The following is an 18,559-nucleotide window of genomic DNA, read 5'->3' on the forward strand; positions in this document are numbered from 1 at the left end:
CTATAGAAGAAACATATCTGGTCACCTCATCACCACTGTCATAGAGAACAATATTTTAATTGTATTATGCTTACCTGCTGTGCCTGCTTAGTAGGTTAAATTTCCCAAACTTAAGTTGTACATACCTTTTGGTCTTCCCAAAAATGAGTGTTTCTGAGGTAGGTGGGGCTGTGCCCCACATCTGAAAATGTACCTTCCAAGCCTGATCCCTTTACTCACTCACCAACTGCAAACCCAAATTTACCCTGATTCATCAGCCTCTGACCTGGCCACAACCCATTCTGACCAGCATTTACGCATCCCAATTAAAAGAAAAAAAGAGAAAGAGAATGAGAGAAGGGAGTATTCTTTTTAAATAAAATGAACCAGCAGCATTAAAACCACAAAGACAGGCAAAGACAGAAAGCTCACCACAGACGATTAAGGATGGGCAATAAATGTTGCCCTTGCCAGTGATGTTTACATCCCACAAATTAAATAAAAGAAAAATACATCTTACAATGATAGCCTGCATTTCAATCACATCTTTAACATAAAACATCCCAAGGCATGCCACAGGCATATAACACCAAGCCAAATAAGGAGATGTTAGGCCAGGTGGCCCAAAGCTTGGTCAAAGAGGTAGGTTTTAAGGACTGTCTTCAAAGAGAGAGAGAGAGCTGGAGAAGCGAAAAGGTTTAGGAAGGAAATTCCTGAGTTTAGGGCCTAGACAGCTGAAGGGACAGGCAATGTTGGAATGAAGAGAATCAGGAATGTTCAATGGGAGAGAACTGGAGGAACAAAGGAGATCTCAAGAGAGCTGTCAGCAAGAAGAGTTTACAGAAGTAGAGACAAGCAAAACCATTGAACAATTGGATGAGAGTTTGAAATAAGACGTGATGCTGGACTTGTAATCAATATAAGATAGCAAGCACAGGGGTGGTGGACAAACAAGACTTGTATTAAGGATGTGGAATTAGGGGATCTTGATGACAGAGGACAGGGGATTGGAAACACAGCATCAAATAGAATGCCAAGGTGTGAACAGTTTGGTTAAAGTTTAACATGAGGAAAGCCATTACACTAGTAATGAAGTGCAAGCTAGGTACAAATGTGGGCAAGTGTAGAACTTTCAGACAATGATTCTTAAAATCAGGATAATTTATACCTTCTATCTCTTGAACAGATTCAAAAATAATCAGAAAAATACAGTGTGTTTTATATATTTTAACTATGCACTTTTCACACATATATTTTCCTGTCTTCTTTTTAAGGAGTCCACTGTATGCCACCCTCCAGTGTTGGGGCAGGAAACAGTTGGCTGTTATGGTTTTAGCTCCCACTCTCCAAGGGAATACTAGTTCCATGCTCTTTCTACTTCGTTAACTGGCCAGTCAATTAAGTGAACCTAGGGGACCCATTTGCAACCTGGCTTGGTAAGTCAATCCAGAATTCATTTCCAAGAATGTACAGCAAATACATCTTCCAGCCTAAAAGGGACACCATCATTTTTTTAAAAACATGGTGCAATACCTGTGTCCTAATAAAACGGCACAACTTCTGGGTTACCATGAGCAATGCCATGGGTGTTTTTTTTTTAAACAATATAATTGCAGATAAATAGTGTTAAAACATGAAAATTACCATGTTGCTAGTCTATTGGAGTTGCTACTTAAATGGTCAGCCTTTGATTCTTGTACTCACCAGAGAGTTGTCCTTGAAGAGGAGGTTTTCAGGTTTGAGGTCTCTGTGGGCAATGTTCAGGGAGTGACAGTGCTGTATAGCCAGTGCAATCTGGACAAAAAAATACACAACACAATATTAAGCAAATAATAGTAAATGCTCAGTGATCAAGAGAAGAGAAACCAGTCATCCTATAATTAGTTGTTAAAACATTTGCAAACACAGCCATTAACAATATGGAGCAATTGCACTGAGGATTTATATGTGAAACCACAATAAAGGGCGGAATTTCCTCTAATTTGCACTAAGTGTGGTAGCAGGCAAGTAAAACAGTGTGCTGCCCACTGACGTCGATGACTGGTTTTCACGATGTATCGTCTGGAGCCCGCCTCATTATTTATGCACTCCTAGGGAAACACGCCGTTTCCATGGGGGGCAGGCTCGTTTGCCCACTCGCCATCACCCCACCATTGCATCACACTGGGTGCCATGTTTAAAGGCCAGCCGCAAGCACAGCACTCATTGCTCCCAGCTCACCACTGCTGCCCGAGAGACATGGCCCTTAAAAGCATGACGACTGCAGCCACCCGGTTTAATGATGGGTCCCTCAAGTGACTGGTGGATGCCTGCCGGGATGTCCTGTACCCTCGTTCTGGCCGCAGGACGGGCAGCAATGTGACCAATCCAGCTTGGGAGGCAGTGGCAGTCAGTGCCAACGCCCTTCAGAAGAGGACAGCCACCCTGTGCCCCAAAGGATGAATGATCTCCTCCATTCCTCCAGGGTAAGTCATTCTACTCATCACTCTCAATGCACACGCTCACAAACCCAGCACACATATACAGGGCCCTCCATTCACTGCCAGTTCAAGGGACGTCACCATTCACAATCTCACACTCACTGTCACTGTCCTCACCCTGTGCATGGGACCACTCACCACCCAAAAAGGCCAGGCACACTTATCATTTGGCCCGGCAGGCATCCTGCTTACACTTTCTCCATCTCTATCCATGAGGGACGAGCTGGTGCACAAGAGTGAGAGGGAGGTCACAGACCAGTGGCGGAATGCCCAAAATCAAGGTCCTCATGGACTTTGAAAACAAAGCCATCCAGCTGGCTGGCGAGGATCTGGACCAGTCCTGTGCTGACGGCGAGATTGGTGCTGCTCTACCAAGTTAGGATCCAGCAGTGCAATATCCATCAGACAACCATGCCGTGAGTGATGTGTCCTCTTTCACAGGCCACTGCCATGCACTAATTATCTCTCCTTGCTTTCGCAGGCACATCTGCCAAACAGCCAACAGAGTCCATGACCCAGAGCCTCCAATCAAGCCCCAAAGAAACCTCTGAAGAGGAATCTGGAGGAATCCTCCCTGAAGTCCCATCATAGCGCTCACCCACACCCTCCACCAGCACAGAGACACACACCTCGGTGGGACCTAGCTTTAGAGTAGCCCGGGAATCACAATCTGGTGAGCACATCGCACTCTGATCCACTGCAGGTGGCAGCAGGGACTTCCCAGGTGTCCAGCAGTCAAGGATTGCTGGAGGCCAGAAATTTGCAGAATCCTCTGGACTTGGTTATGTCACAGTTGCTGGAGCTGCAAAGGCAAGCTCAGGAACATCAGGAAGGGATGTCCGCTGCACTCCTCAGATTGTAAGGCACGATGGAGTTGTCCATCCGCCTTCAGGCGACGATAGCACCGGCATGGCAACGCACTGAGGTCAACACTGGTTGGATGGCAGCCGTCATGGAGATGTTGGTCCAGGACTTCGCTCCTGCACTGCTGCGCGGGCTCAACTCCATCGCTGATGCCTTAGTCGGCCTCCAACAGTGTGTACACGAGAGGGGTGCTGGGCAGCTTGATCTCACTCCAGCTACCCCTGCTTCTCAAGGAGTCAGCCTGGGGCCTCCGGGCACCCAAAAGGAGGAGGATTCGGAGATGCACACTCTGGGCCCATCCATCCAGGTGACTCCGAAAGTATCCAGCCCATCCGACTCCCCCCTTCCTATGACCTTAGCAGTTCTAGCTCCACAGGCCAAGGAGGGTGCCACTGCCACAAGCAGAACCCTAAAGCAGGCCAAGACCCTCCAAGTCTCGGCCCTGCAGAGGACGCCCACCAAAGTCATCACAAACAGGACGTCACAGTCAGCAGACTGCCTCCACCTCTGCTGTGGATGTCCGGGAAGCACCAAGACGCAGTGGCAGGGTTAGGACAGTTAAAGAGAATTAACTCGAGTCCAAACAATTAAACAAAATTAACAAAATGAGGGACAAAGTAAATGCAGCCCCTTAAATTACGGAGACTGCAGGAGTTAAGGAGAGTTAGTTGCACAGCCTGGGCACGGGTGTTAATCACTTGTACATACTGTTCACTATTGTCAATAAACACCCAAGAATGTCTCTCTGCCTATGGCTCCTTGTTCTGATGAGTAGCGTTCTTCTCACACAGATGTGAAACATTTCTGCACAAGAATAAGGCAGGTGTCTCAGTCCAGGGCCTCTTCTCTGTGCTCTGTGCAGCCTTCAGGCCAAAGTGATGGTCTGGCCTCACTCCCTGGAGACATTACTAATGCCTGCACCTCAGCGGTACTCGTCATTGCTGCCAGAATGCAGTGGGCAGGCGCCACAAAGCTCTCTCATTCTCTCGGTGTGCTCTCAGCACCTTTAAGAAAGGGCTGGCTGCAGCTCTTCAGCGTCTGTGACCACTGATGCTGTGCTCCAGCTCCTGAAGGGCTCAGGTGCAGAAGGTGGACAAATCATCAGATGTTTCTAAAGTTTCGTGGCTGCATCTCTATGATATGGCCCTGATCATGGAGCGCAAGCAAGCTGCCCTTGGCCAGACATGAGTCAGACATTCTCAGAGGCTATGTGAAAATTTACAGAGTGTCCTCAATGTATGTCGTCTTCATCCTCCTGCAATCGAGCGACTATTAGAGTTTCCACTACCTCTGCATGACAGAAGCATTCTCAGAGGGTATTTGCGCCGCCATAAGCCAGACTCGAGTCAAACATTCACAAATGCGATTCGAGGAACTATGGGGGTCATCTCACTGCATGTCATCATCATTCTCCACAAATCTAGCAGCTATGAGGGCCTCCAAAGCAGGCCTGCCTCGTTTTGCCAGCGCGAGGGCCTCATCCCCATCATCGTTGCCTCCGAGGACGACCTCAGCCTCATCACCATCGACATCCTCCCCATCAGAGGAGACGTGCAGCTCCTCCAACTCCTCCTCAGCCAGCTCGTCTCCCTGTTGGAGCACCAAGTTGTAAAAGGCTCAGCAGGCGCCAACGACGTGTGACACCCTCTGTGGACTGTATTCCAGGGCTCCACCAGACTGGTCCAGGCACCAGAACCTCATCTTCAGAATCCAGATGGTTTGCTCCACCAAGCTGCAAGCTGCAGTACGAGCCACATCATACCATCGCACTGCTGCAGTCCGAGGCCACTGCAAGGGTGTCATCAGCCACAGCCTCTGCGGGTAGCCCTTGTCCCCGAGAAGCCATCCTTGCAGCTTCTGTGGACCCTGGGAGATTCTAGGGATCTGTGACCGACTAGGGATGTAGGCGCCATGCACAATCCCTGGAAATCTGCGCACACCTGCAGGATGCGTTTCTGTTGGTCGCGCACCAGCTGCACATTCAGCGAATGGAAGCTCTTGCGGTTGATGTAGTCCACCGTGTGTTGCGACGGAGATCTGAGCGCCACAGGAGTGCAGTCAATCGCACCCTGCACCTGTGGGAAACCCGAGATCTGGGCGAATCCAAACGCTCTTGCATCCTGGCTGTTCTGGTCCCAGGCAAAATGCACAAAGTTGTGTGCCTTCACAAAGATGGCATTCGTGACCTAATGGATGCATTTGTGGGTGGAGGCTTGAGAGATCCCACAGAGGGATCTGGGAAGAGTGTCCTGCAGTCAGCATCACGGTGAAGCAGTCTTGGAAGTGTCCTGCAGTCAGTTCTTGTTGAAATTAACAAGAGTGACATCACAAGACAGCACGAGAGAGCGGCGGAGAGATCAGAACCAGCACGAGTGAGGGGAAGCTTCAAAAAGTGACGTCAGCACAATGATGAGAGCTGATTGGTGAGTAGTGGGCAAGTGTTTTTGTCCAGTTTAAAATAGATTAAGCTAAGGAAAGGTAAAAGTTCTAGTTTTTATTTAAAGTACATAAATAATTTAACGTTTTTCTTTACTGTATTTAACTTAAAGTATGGGTTTTTTTCAACTAGAGGCATGGCAGGGCAGCTCAGTCCCGTGTTATGTACCACCTGCAACATGTGGGAAGTCCTAGGCGCTCCTTGCGCTCTGACCGACCATGTGTGCAGGAAGTGCCACCAGCTTCAGCTACTTGAGCTCCGAGTTTCAGAGCTTGAGCAGCAGCTGGAGGCACTGAGGTGCATCCGTGATGCTGAGAGTTTCGTAGATAGCACATTTTTAGATGTGGTCACCCACAGTTTATGGAAGTGCAGGCAGAGGGGGAATAGGTGACCATCAGTCAGAAGAAAGGTGTCAGGCAGGTAGTCAGGAAATCCCCAGGGTGCATCTCGCTCGAGAACCGTTTTTCTGTGCTGGAAAACGGTTAGAGTGACGGTTCCTCTGGAGAGTGCAGCCACGCTCATGGCACTGTGAGTGGCTCAGCTGCACAGGAAGGGGGAGAGGGGAGGGGGGAGGAAAAAGAGGAGAAGAGCAATAGTGGTAGGAAACTCATGTAGATGTAATTCCACGATGGTATGTTGCCTCCCTGGTGCCAGGGTCAAGGATGTCACTGAGCGGCTACAGGGCATTCTAAAGGGAGAGGGCAAACAGACAGAGATCGTGGTACATATTGGTACCAATGACATAGGTAGAAAGAGGGATGAGGTCCTGCAAGTAGAATTTAGGGAGCTAGGAAGCAGATTAAAAAACAGGACCTCAAATGTAGTAATCTCTGGACTACTTCTGGTGACACGCACTAGTGAGTATAGAAATAGGCGGTTAGTCCAGATGAACGTGTGACTGGAGAGATGGTGTAGAAGGGAGGGCTTTGGATTTCTGGGACATTGGGACCGTTTCTGGGGGAGGTGGGACCTGTACAAGGTGGACAGGTTGCACCTGAACCGGAATGGGACCAACATCCTTACGGACAGGTTTGCCAGTGCTGTTGGGGAGGGTTTCAACTAACTTGTCAGGGGGATGGGATCATGAGAGGAGGTTCAGCAGGGGGAGACGCACAACCAAAATTAGAAGAAGAGCAAGTGAGTCTGGAAGGCATAGAAATTATAGGCCAGTTAAGGCACAAGGGAGTTTGGCAAGGTTGGATGGTATTTATTTTAATGCAAGGAGATGAGTTGAGGGCACAAATCAACACATGGAAGTATGATGTCATTGCTATCAGAGAGACATGGTTGAGAGGGGGGGAGGATTTGCAGCTCAATATTCCGGGATACAGGGTCTTTAGGCGAGACAGGGAAGGAGGTAAAAGAGGAGGGGGTATCGCAATATTGATCGAGGAATCAATTACAGCAGTAAGGAGGGATGACATCTTACAAGGCTCCCTCAAATAAAGCCATGTGGGTGTACTTAAAAACAAAAAAGGAGCAATCACATTGCTGGGAGTGTACTTTAGGCCCCCAAACAGTCAGAGAGAAATAGAAAAGCAGATATGTAGGCAAATTTCAGAGAAGTGTAAAAATAATAGGGTAGTGATAGTGGAGGATTTCAACTTCCCCAATTTTAACTGGGTTAGTCATAGTGTGATAGGTTTAAAGGGACCGGAATTCTTAAAATGCATCCAGGAGAGCTTTTTAAGCCACTATGTAGAAGGTCCTACAAGAGAGGGGGTGGTCCTGGACTTAATTTTAGGGAATGAAGATGGGCAAGTGGTAGAGGTATCAGTGGGGGAACATTTTGCAGATAGTGGTCATAACTCTGATATCTGTCCCATCCTTGTCCTTTTCCATAACAACCTTGAATCTAATAGAGTTCTAAATTGGGGGAAGGCCGATTTTAATAAGATCAGATATGATTTGGCCAGAGTGGACTAGGAGCAGCTACTTCTAAGTAAAACTGTGTCGGAGCAGTGGGACTCATTCAAGAAGGAAATAGGGAGAGGACAGGGCCAACATGTTCCAGTGAAGATAAAGAGTGGGACCAACAAATCCAGGGAACTCTGGATGTCGAGGGATATACAGAATTGGATAAAGGAAAAAGGGAGGCTTATGGCATAAACTGAGGGCTCAAAACAGCGGAAGCCCTAGGGGTATAGAATGTGTAGGGGGGAACTTAAAAAGGAAATTAGAAGAGCAAAAAGGGGGCATGAAAAAACATTAGCAGGTAAAATAAAGGAAAATCCAAAGTTATTCTATAAGTACATTAAGAGTAAGAGGATAACTAGGAAAGAGCAGGGCCCATTAAGGACCGCATGGGAGACCGAAAACAAAGGTAAGAGCCCATGGGATCCAAGGCAATTTGGCGAATTGGATCCAGAATTGGCTGAGTGGCAGGAAGCAGAGGGTGATGGTTGAGGGGTGTTTTTGTGACTGGATGCCTGTGTCCAGTGAGGTTCCACAGGGATCGGTGTTGGGTCCCTTGCTGTTTGTGGTATATATAAATGATTTAGACTTGAATGTAGGAGGGTTGATCAGTAAGTTTGCAGATGATGCGAAAATTGGTGGGGTGGTAAATAGTGATGAGGATAGCCTTGGATTACAGGAGGATATAGGCGGGCCGGTCAGATTGGCTAATCAGTGGCAAATGGAATTTAATCCGGATAAATGTGAGGTGATGCACTTGGGCAGGACAAACAAGGCACGGGAATACACGATGAATGGTAGGACCCTGGGAAGTACCGAGGATCAGAGGGACCTTGGTGTGCATGTCCACCAGTCCCTTAAGGTAGCGGGACAGGTAGATAAAGTGGTTAAGAAGGCATATGAGATACTTGCCTTTATTAGCCGAGGCATAGAATGTAAGAGCAGGGAGGTTATGCTGGAACTGTATAAAACGCTGGTTAGGCCACAGCTAGGGCATTGCGTGCAGTTCTGGAATCCGCATTATAGGAAGGATGTGGTTGCACTAGAGAGAGTGGCAGAGGAGATTTGCCAGGATGTTGCCTGGGCTGAAGAGTTTTAGTTATGAGGAGAAATTGGATAGACTAGGGCTATTTTCCTTGGAGCAGAGGAGATTGAGGGGGGACATGATTGAGGTATATAAAATTATGAGGGGCATAGATAGAGTAGACAGAAGGAACTTTTCTCCTTGGCGGCGGGATCAATAACCAGGGGGCATAGACTTAAGGTAAGGGGCAGGAGGTTTAGAGGGGATGAGGGGAAGAATTTTTTCACCCAGAGGGTGGTAGGAATTTGGAACTCACTGCCTGAAAGGATGGTAGAGGAAGAAACCCTCATAACATTTAAGAAGTAATTGGATGTGCACTTGCGATGCCATGGCATACAAGGCTATGGGCCTAGTGCTGGAAAATGGGATTAGAACAGTTAGGTACTTATTTGACTGGCGCAGATTCAATGGGCTGAAGGGCCTTTTTCTGTGCTGTGGACCTCTATGACTCTAGGTCACCTGTGGGGACCTGAAAGGAGCCACTGGCATAGAAATTGAACGCCACAGTCACTTTCACAGCCACTGGCAATGGATGCCCTCCATGTCCTTGTGATGCCAAATCCTAAAGTAACTGGCAGATGTGAGCGACCAGTTCTCTAGACATTCGCAGTCTTCGGTGACACTGGTTCTTGGTCATCTGCGGGAATGAACAGCGGCTTCTATGGACCCTGGGTGTCGCCAGGCGCCGGATTGTGATGGCTCACTGTGGCTACTTTGCGGCGTGTGCGGGAGCCCCAGCTGCCCCTTATTCCCAAGGCTTCTGCTCCTGCCTCTGCGCAGCCAGGAGCCTCAGTTGCTCTCTCCTCCAATTTCTTCATACTCTGTAGGCCATCAGGCATACAGCTGGTTCACCAGGCTCTATGCTCCTGATGTATTCCTCCTGCAGGATCAATGAGGGAGACACGTGGTTAGCATGGGTGGACTAAGAACCTGGCCTGGTTAAGTGCAACAGTCCCTTAACGCTTCCCGGAGAGTGCTGGCCACCACTTGGATGGCCAGAGCTTAGTGCGCTGCATGGCTGCCCTGTCAGCTTGAACCATGGGGGAGACAGGTCCAAACTGGTATGCTGATATTGCAAGGGGTTGAGAGCACCTCCTACATGGCCAGCTTTAGTGAGGAGATTGTACAATGTGTGCAGTCCAACTGCTCTGCAGTCTACTAAAGTGCTCATGAATTTGCAGTCTGTGCCACCAGAGAACTTGGTGGCACTTTGATGCCTCTGCATTGCTTCAGTGGGCAGATAAGCTAGGAGCCTGACCCCAATCATATCATCAATGTGGCTGCACCTGAACTGACTCAGTTACAGAGGAATGGTCACTTGCTACAGGTTTCCCTGAATGCGTGGCCACTTCTCTCACCCACCCTACCCCTACACCCTGAATGCTTGCGCGTTGTATTCAACGGCAGGGCTGCTCTTGGCCACCCCCCACCCCTGCCCACCAGTCGCCTCAACTGCAAGGTTGCACTTGCTCCCCCTCAAGTTGCCTCAGAAGCAGGGCTGTACTTGCCACCAACTCCCCCTCACCCTCAAAAGTCGCCTCCGAGGCAGGGCGGCAATTAACCCCAACCCTCCGAAGCCTGCAAAGCGATCCTGGCAAGCTCTGTAGAACATTGCTGTGCACGCACCTCCAGTTCACCTAAAGTGCAGGCCGCCAAGTGCACGTCGCCTCTGTGCCGGTGTGAAACATGTCGGCGTGATTTCCCGTTGACATGGACGGACGATGCAGGAGGGGTGCAAGACCCTGGCGGGATGGCCTGATAATGGTAAGCTGACGTATGACAATGAGATTCCTGACGATCGATGGTGGGAAACGTGGCCCACCATCGGCGGGCTGTGCGGATAATCGCAACCTGCCTTCCCGACGTCATAAAACCAATCGTGCCATATTGCCCACTCACGCCAGCTATCACGCCCACCGCCAGCAGGAACAGAAAATTCTGCCCAAAGTCTCCTCACTCTAAATTTACTTCATAGTGAAAAAGAGGAGAACCCTCAAAGTAATTAAAACAAAGGAAGTGCTCTACTACCTTCTGCTGATCAATGCTGGAAATGCACTTTGCTCAGCTTTTTTTTTTGAATAAACGATCGCGATTCTAGTCATAAATTAGGAGGTTAATGCAGCTTGTGATGAGTAACTGCTCCACTTGAGATAGGAATCAAAAAATCTTCTACTGTAATATTATTGGCATTTATATAATGCCTTATATCAAAATATCTCCCTAGTGTATCATATAATAAATTAATTTTGAAGTGCAGCGATTTATGGTCAGCAAACAAAGCAACCATTCAAAACTGGCAATGCAATGAACAAGTTAATCTGGTTTGGAGTGAAAAATTGGGCAGGATACTAAAGCAACACTCCCACCAGTGTCATAGGACCTTTAGTGGAAAAGTGTCCTTAATACCAGCCTTGATTATGAGCCCAGGCCCTGGTGTGGGGATTGAGCACACAATCTTCTGATTCAGGTGCCAGTGGCCTTAGCTGAAAGTAATAGACTTCTGATACAAACTCTTTACAACTTTATAAAAATATACTTTGCGTGTTATATCTTATAGTTTTTTGTGTGATATTAAATACTTGTTCTGCAAAACATTTTCTACCTTTGCTGCCTGTGTAAATGTTTTCAAATTACATTCCTCAATGCGAATTAGGGCCTATAAACAATTCAGAATTTAGGTTAAATTTGAATCTTATTATTCAACATATATACAAAAAAAATTTAAGTCCATTTAAAATTGAGCATTAAGGCAATGCTTCAAATGTAGTACTTTAAATTAAGAAATTCTACTTTCATAAAACAAGTTAAAAATTGACTGGTAAGATAGCATATTTAACATTCCAGTGCATCATTGGGGATTGTTGCATTATTGTCCTTTGGATGAAATGTTAAGCTGAGTTCACATCTACTTGTTTCACTGATGAGGTGAATGTAAAATAACCCACTGCACCACTGAAAGAGGAGAGTTCTTGGTGTATGCTGTAGGAACAGTCCCCTACTCAACCTTTGCCAAAGTTATGTTAAATGGTCGTTCATTTTTTTTATTCATTCACGGGGTGGGAGTGTCGCTAGCTGGGCCAGCATTTATTGCCCATCCCCAGTTGCCCTTGAAAAGGTGGTGGTGAGCTGCCTTCTTGAACCGCTACAGTCCATGTGGTGTAGGTACATCCACAGTGCTGTTAGGGAGGGAGTTCCAGGATTTTGACCCAGCGACAGTGAAAGAACGTCAATATATTTCCAGGTCAGTATGGCGAGTAACTTGGAGGGGAGCTTCCAGGTGGTGGTGTTCCCATCTATCTGCTGCCCTTGTCCTTCTAGATGGTAATGGTCGTGGGTTTGGAAGGTGCTGTCTAAGGAGCCTTGGTGAATTCTTGCAGTGCATCTTGTAGATGGTACACACTGCTGCTACTGTGCATCAGTGGTGGAGGGAGTGAATGTTTGTGAATATGGTGCCAATCAAGCAGGCTGCTTTGTCCTGGACAGTGTCAAGCTTCTTGAGCGTTGTGGGAGCCGAACTCATCCAGGCAAGTGGGGAGTATTCCATCACATTCCTGACTTGTGCCTTGTAGATGGTCGACCAGCTTTGGGGAGTCGGGAGGCGAGTTACTCGTCGTAGGATTCCTAGCCTCTAACCTGCTCTTGTAGCCACAGCTATATAAATATATAGCTAGCCTGGTTCAGTTTCTGGTCAATGGTAACCCCCAGGATGTTGATAGTGGGGGGGTTCAGTGATGGTAATGTCATTGAACATCATGGGGTGATGGTTAGATTCTCTCTTGTTGCAGATGGTCATTTCCTGGCACTTTTGTGGCATGAATGTTACTGGGCACTTGTCAGCCCAAGCCTGGATATTGTCCAGGTCTTGCTACATTTGGATCTGGACTACTTCAGCATCTGAGTCATCACAAATGGTGCTGAACATTGTGCAATCATCAGCAAAATGATGGAAGGAAGGTCATTGATGAAGCAGCTGAAGGTGGTTGGGCCGAGGGCACTACCCTGAGGAACTCTTGCAGTGATGTCCTGGAGCTGAGATGGCTGACCTCCAACAACCACAACCATCTTCCTTTGTGCTAGGTATGACTCCAACCAGTGGAGGGTTTTTCCCCAATTCCCATTGACTCCAGTTTTGCTAGGGTTCCTTAATGCCACACTTGGTCAAATGTGGCCTTGATGTCAAGGGCAGTCACTCTCACCTCACCTCTGGAGTTCAGCTCTTTTGTCCATGTTTGAACCAAGGCTGTAATGAGGTCAGGAGTTTAGTGGGCCTGGCAGAACCCAAACTGGGCGTCAATGAGCAAGTTATTGCTAAGCAAGTGCCACTTCATAGCATTGTTGATGACCCTTTCCATTACTCTACTGATGAACGAGAGTAGACTGATGGGGTTGTAATTGGCTGGGTTGGATTTGTCCTGCTTTGTGTGTACAGGACATACCTGGGCAATTTTTCGCATAGCCAGGTAGATGCCAGTGTTGTAGCTGTATTGGAACAGCTTGGCTAGGGGCGTGGCAAGTTCTGCAGTGCTACCTTCAGTTCTATTGCCGGAATGCTGTCAGGGCCCACAGCCTCTGCACTATCTAGTGTCTTCAGCCGTTTCTTGATATCACGTAGAGGGGATTGAATTGGGTGAAGACTGGCATCTTGATGCTGGGGACCCCCGGAGGAGGCCAAGATGTATCATTCACTGCACTTCTGGCTGAAGATTGTAGCAAATGCTGCAGCCTTATCTTTTGCAATAACGTGCTGGACTCTCCCATCATTGGGAACGGGGATATTTGTGGAGCCGCCTCCTCCTCCAGTGAGTGGTTTAATTGTTTACCACCATTCATGACTGGATGTAGCACAAACTGGTGTTTGTGGGACTACATGCAAATGGCTATCTACATATTAGTCACTGCATGTGAAGTGTTTAGAGAGACAGTCTGAGAGATGAAATAGCACACTGCACACTATGTCTACACTAAACCTGCACTACACCAATTCCACCACACATGGGAGCCCCACAATCATCTGGAGCGTCACGAGACTGCAGGCAGAATTTAACAGCACAGTCCGTAAAGAGAAAAATTAAGTGTAAATTTTGCTTGTGCAGCTCCTAACGTGTTTAAAAGTAAAACTGACAGAAACTTGGAGAATATCGCTTGGCAGCCCCCCCAAAAAATATTATGTTGATGGGATGAGATGAAGTAAGGTGGGACATGGCCTGTGTGGCGCATAAACACCATCACAGAATTTCTATGCTGTAAAATTCTATTCAAGTGCAGTAGCCAGGCAGGGGACAATGCTCACTTCACCCATATACCTCGAGTTTGTCAAGTAAATTATTTATTTTCCTCCAGGGATTTATTCTCTGCCATTTATCTGCTTCAGCAAACACACCAATTATTAAGTCAGCACATACTTTTCTGAAATATGAATTCTCTTCATCCTCGCCTTATAGTCCTGCACCTTTCTCCAGGTGAGATGGCATAAGTGCATACTCAACCACCAATTGCACTCTAATAATCAACAAGAAACATGATTCAATTGAAGAGGAAGCTCAAACCTTGGTCAAGAAATGAGTTCCATGTTTTGAGTGGCCTATTTAGATGACCAGGTAAGAAATATCAAAACACAAATGGAGCTCAGACAAATGCCTCAATTCAACTGCCTAGCTTCCAGGCTGCTGACTTGACTACTGATCTTTTACCCACAATTATTCTTAATCTTTCACAGATACGTGTTCAAGCAATGTGCTCCCAGCCCTCTACCAATGGCAGGCTCAATTCAGTTGGCTGAAGGAAACACAAATGATTGAGCAATGACTTATACTTCAATTGATCCCCTCTGAGGGAACACTTGGGATAAATTTTAACAAAGATGGATTTTTTGGAGACAGGTCAGATGTTAAATTTTAAGAGATCTGAAAATCAGACTCCAAGCCACCTACTTCCAGATTTAAGGAGGCAGGATCAAGGGATGAGCAGCCAAGTCAATCCCAGGAGGTTGGCATCCTTTAACTTAGCCTGCTTTGTAGGTTTAATAGGAACTGGTTGGATTTTCCAGGCCTGAGGAAATCTGGCTGCTCAAAGGAGGCAAGGACAACTTCAGGGAGGTATGTGTCTTTACAGCACTGCTTGTGGGCCAGGAGGAGCAGGAGTGCCACTATACAAAGATGCCTAGAATCAGGTATCAGATACCCTCCTCCATGCTCTCCGATTGAACCCATCTGCCCCCGCGGCCTGAACAAGAGTCTTCTCTGCCCATTAATCAGCCTGACCACTGGCAGGGAACATGTCAAGGGCAAAAGATGCATGCTTGGAGAAACCCAGACCCCACCTGCCTATGTAATTGGCCCCTGTTAATATTCACGTCTTGGTCTCTGACAAATAGCAGAACCAAGAATCAGAACTATGTGCTGTGGAAAAATCACAGATATGTCTGTCTCTCTTGATCCTCCATGCTCCCTAATAAGGCACAGCAGTCCCCTCCTGGGCCTTTCATCATTTTAGGAAAGTTGACTTTTCTAATGCCAGACTAAGATTTATTGCACGTCCATCCACAGGAATAAAGCATTTCTCACCTGTTTAGTAACCTGGCTTGCCATTTTCTCTGTAAAGTGCTTGTGTTGGCTGATTCTGTGAAACAGCTCCCCACCTTCCATCATCTCCATCACAATTAGCAGCCGAGGCCTGGGGATTATGAAATAATGAGAATTTAGGAAGAAAGTAAGGAGCAAAGAAAATAAGAAATCAAAGAAGAGAAAAACAAGAGAAAATGTAATACACAAGAGAGAGAAAAAACATGAGTAAGAAATTCAGAAGCTGAACAATCTTCCATGTTTATACTTTGCATAGCATGAAGCATTAGAAAATCTGATACAGAACAATGTGGACCTACCACATTACCCAGCAAGGCTATAACTTTATATCTAATTCATTGGGAATTATGGATACCACTAAGAACTGTGTTGAGGCTGCCCAAATTACTTTTCAAGTAGGATTCTTGTGGTTGGCAGAGAGGAAGCAGATATCAAATCAGCCAGAAATGATTTTGAACCAATGACCACATCAACAATCTTGCTTAATGTGCTTCCTAATTCATAATGTCATGTACTTCAATTCTTAATATAAGCACAAGTGCACAAAATGAACTATCTGGCAGCTTATTTCACCTTACAATTTGTTATTGTGACCGAGACATACCTTGGACTGGACTCATGGGGGAACTGAACGCTGTTCGCATAAACCTCAATAATCTGAACAATGTTATTGTGGCCCACACACATCAGGTGGTGTCGAACCTAGAAATGAGACAAAGAAAAAACTTGCAATAGAAATATAAAGATGTCAAATCATTACATATGTAAAGAAACCTACGTAGTTTTTTTCCCTTACAAAGTATCAAAATGTTTTTTTCTGCTACAGATGTCTTATCACATAAGCTCACACATGCAAAGCAATTTGTACCACTCACTGCCCAAACTAAATACTTCATTAAGGATTTATTTTTAAAACTTTAAATATTGGGAATTTGAAATAAAAACAGAAAATGTTGGTCACACTCAGCAGATCCAGCAGCATCATAGTACTGACAATACTATGATATTTATATATATTTATATATGATATATATAATACAATACTGACATAGTACATAGTACCTGATTCCTGACTAAAACCTTTCCTCTCAGACACTGGTTTTGCTTTGCTGTGTACTTGCAGCATTTTGTATCTTATTGAACCTCATTTCCTTATACATTGGCTGATATTCCTAACTGATCAAAGCAACATACATGGTGAAAATAAAAATGTATTGTTTCCTTAATCTGTCCATTTTAACTTTGAGGTATTGCTGCTTTTCAGCTATTTGCAGTGTTTCTCAGGAATCTTGAGAAATAAGCTGCTACTGAAAAATGTAAAATAGTCTCTGCTTATTTTGTTGTCCTTGGGTGGGGCAGTTCTTTAATTATCATGAGGATTGCATCATTCTTGTTCTACTCAGTTACACTGTTAAATTAGTTTGCCATTACCCAAACAGGAAATTATACTGGAATTTGCAAAGACAGGAAGGATTTGCACTCCACTGAGAATTCCATTCTACTTTGCTTTATTTTATTGCCTGGGAAAGGGGAATAAAAGAGAAGAGGAATAAATAGGCTTCCAATGACCTTTACTTAGTGCTGTTAGCATCAACACTATGGGCAGAGCAATATGATATTTAGAAGTACTGCCTGTTCTAAAATCTTGCCAACTCTTGCACAATACTGTGGAAACCGGAGAGAGCAATTGAGTGTAAGAAAACAGGAGATGTGCTCAGTATTAATTGAAAACAGGCTGACTTCTACTCCACTAATGATCATTTACACGATAGAATGCCTGGTGAGGGCCAGAGAAATTTTTGAAGAGATTCCTTACATAGTAACCTCCCAGTCTTGGTTTTAGGCTGCAAAATATGCAGCCTGTAATTAACTTCAAAATAAGACTCAAATAGAGGAAAGGTAGCTTGTTTCTATTTACTTTGTCTATTTTAGATCAAGAGGATTGCGAGCAAACTTCACACTGATTGCAGCTTTGACAAAGAGCCACAATTAATAGGCAAGGGAATGTTATGTCCTTCTACCTTCTCCTTCTGTGATGAAAAATATCACACTCTTACCTCATTTCTTGCTTTTGGGCGATCAAGGAGAATCTTTAGTGCAAATCGTTCTCCCGTTGACTTTTTCATGCATACTCTAAAATAAGTCAAACAGTGAATATAAGTGGAAAAGTAAGGACAGACCTCTCCATTACACCCTTCCATGCTAGGTTCATATATATAGTTCTATAAGCAGGAATTTTATTTTATCACCTGCCAATTCAATTGCAAAGCAAAATAAAACCAAAAATATTGCAGATGCTGGAAATCTGAAATAAAAGCACAAAATGCTGAAAAAACTCAGCAGATCTGGCAGCATCTGTGGAGAGAAACAGAGTTAACATTTTGAGTCCATATGGCTCTTCTTCAGAGCTAAAGAGGGGTAGAAATGTGATGATTTTATACCGTTGAAGAGGGGGTGGAGCAAAATAGGTCAGGGACAGGTTGGAGCTAAGGGGAAATTTTACAAAGATGTCATGGACACAGGATAATGGGAGTGTTAAACACTAAAGAAGGTGCTGATAGTGGCATAAAGGTAAGATAGCAGAATGTTAGTAGCAGAACGAGGGTCAGCATTGTGATAGCAAAACATAAAAGCAAGTGACAGATGGTCCTGTGTGGTGACAGGGTGGGGGAAGATTGGGGAAAAATGAAAGGATTATTTTTTAAAAATGAATAAATACATTTTTAAAATGGATTAAAAAATAGGGTAAAGATGAAGGAGAGAGTCCATGGTCATAAGTTGATGAACTCAATATTAAGTCCAGAAGGCTGTAAAGTGCCTAATTGGAAGATGAAGGACACGTGTGCGTGAGAGTAAGGTGGTTTGTTGAAATGGCAAGCGACAGGAAGGTCTGGGTCATGCTTGGGGACTGAGCGAAGGTGTTTTGCAAAGCAGTCACCCAGTCTGCATTTAGTCTCCCCAGTGTAGAGAAGACCACATTGGTCTACGGTGTGCGCTGCTCCCAAATTGAAGGAGGTGCAAGTGAAACACTGCTTCACCTGAAAGGAGTGTTTGGGGCCTTGGATGGTGATGAGGGAGGAGGTAAAATGGCAGATGTTGCACCTTCTGCAATTGCATGGGAAGATGCCTTGGGAGGAGGATGAGGAGTTGGGGGTGATGAAGGAGTGGACCAGGGTGCACGGAGGGAACGGTCCCTGCGGAATGCTGACAGGGGTGGGGG

At 45.8% G+C, this 18,559-nt stretch overlaps 1 protein-coding gene and 1 long non-coding RNA gene across 4 annotated transcripts in view; one reads left to right on the top strand and one right to left on the bottom strand.

Annotated features, from left to right (window-relative positions):
* LOC144687835 (uncharacterized) overlaps positions 1–18,559 on the top strand; it is a 239,690-nt gene that overhangs the window by 184,201 nt on the left and 36,930 nt on the right. The gene's annotated exons all lie outside the window — the stretch shown is intronic.
* The window catches only part of mapkapk5 (MAPK activated protein kinase 5), a 66,396-nt gene that overhangs the window by 22,063 nt on the left and 25,774 nt on the right, over positions 1–18,559 (bottom strand). For all 3 annotated transcript variants that reach the window (XR_013578218.1, XR_013578219.1, XM_078554358.1), the window contains exons 3-6: positions 17,397–17,472; positions 15,944–16,041; positions 15,322–15,430; positions 1,684–1,773 (exon numbers count right to left, since the gene is read on the bottom strand). Coding sequence is in view for 1 of the 3 variants with exons in the window: in XM_078554358.1 (XP_078410484.1) it covers positions 1,684–1,773; positions 15,322–15,430; positions 15,944–16,041; positions 17,397–17,472 (373 nt within the window). In the remaining 2 variants the exon portion in view is untranslated. The remainder of the gene's footprint in view (positions 1–1,683; positions 1,774–15,321; positions 15,431–15,943; positions 16,042–17,396; positions 17,473–18,559) is intronic.

The sequence above is a fragment of the Cetorhinus maximus genome, chromosome 12, assembly GCF_964194155.1.
Source record: "Cetorhinus maximus chromosome 12, sCetMax3.hap1.1, whole genome shotgun sequence".
Classification (NCBI taxonomy): domain Eukaryota; kingdom Metazoa; phylum Chordata; class Chondrichthyes; order Lamniformes; family Cetorhinidae; genus Cetorhinus; species Cetorhinus maximus.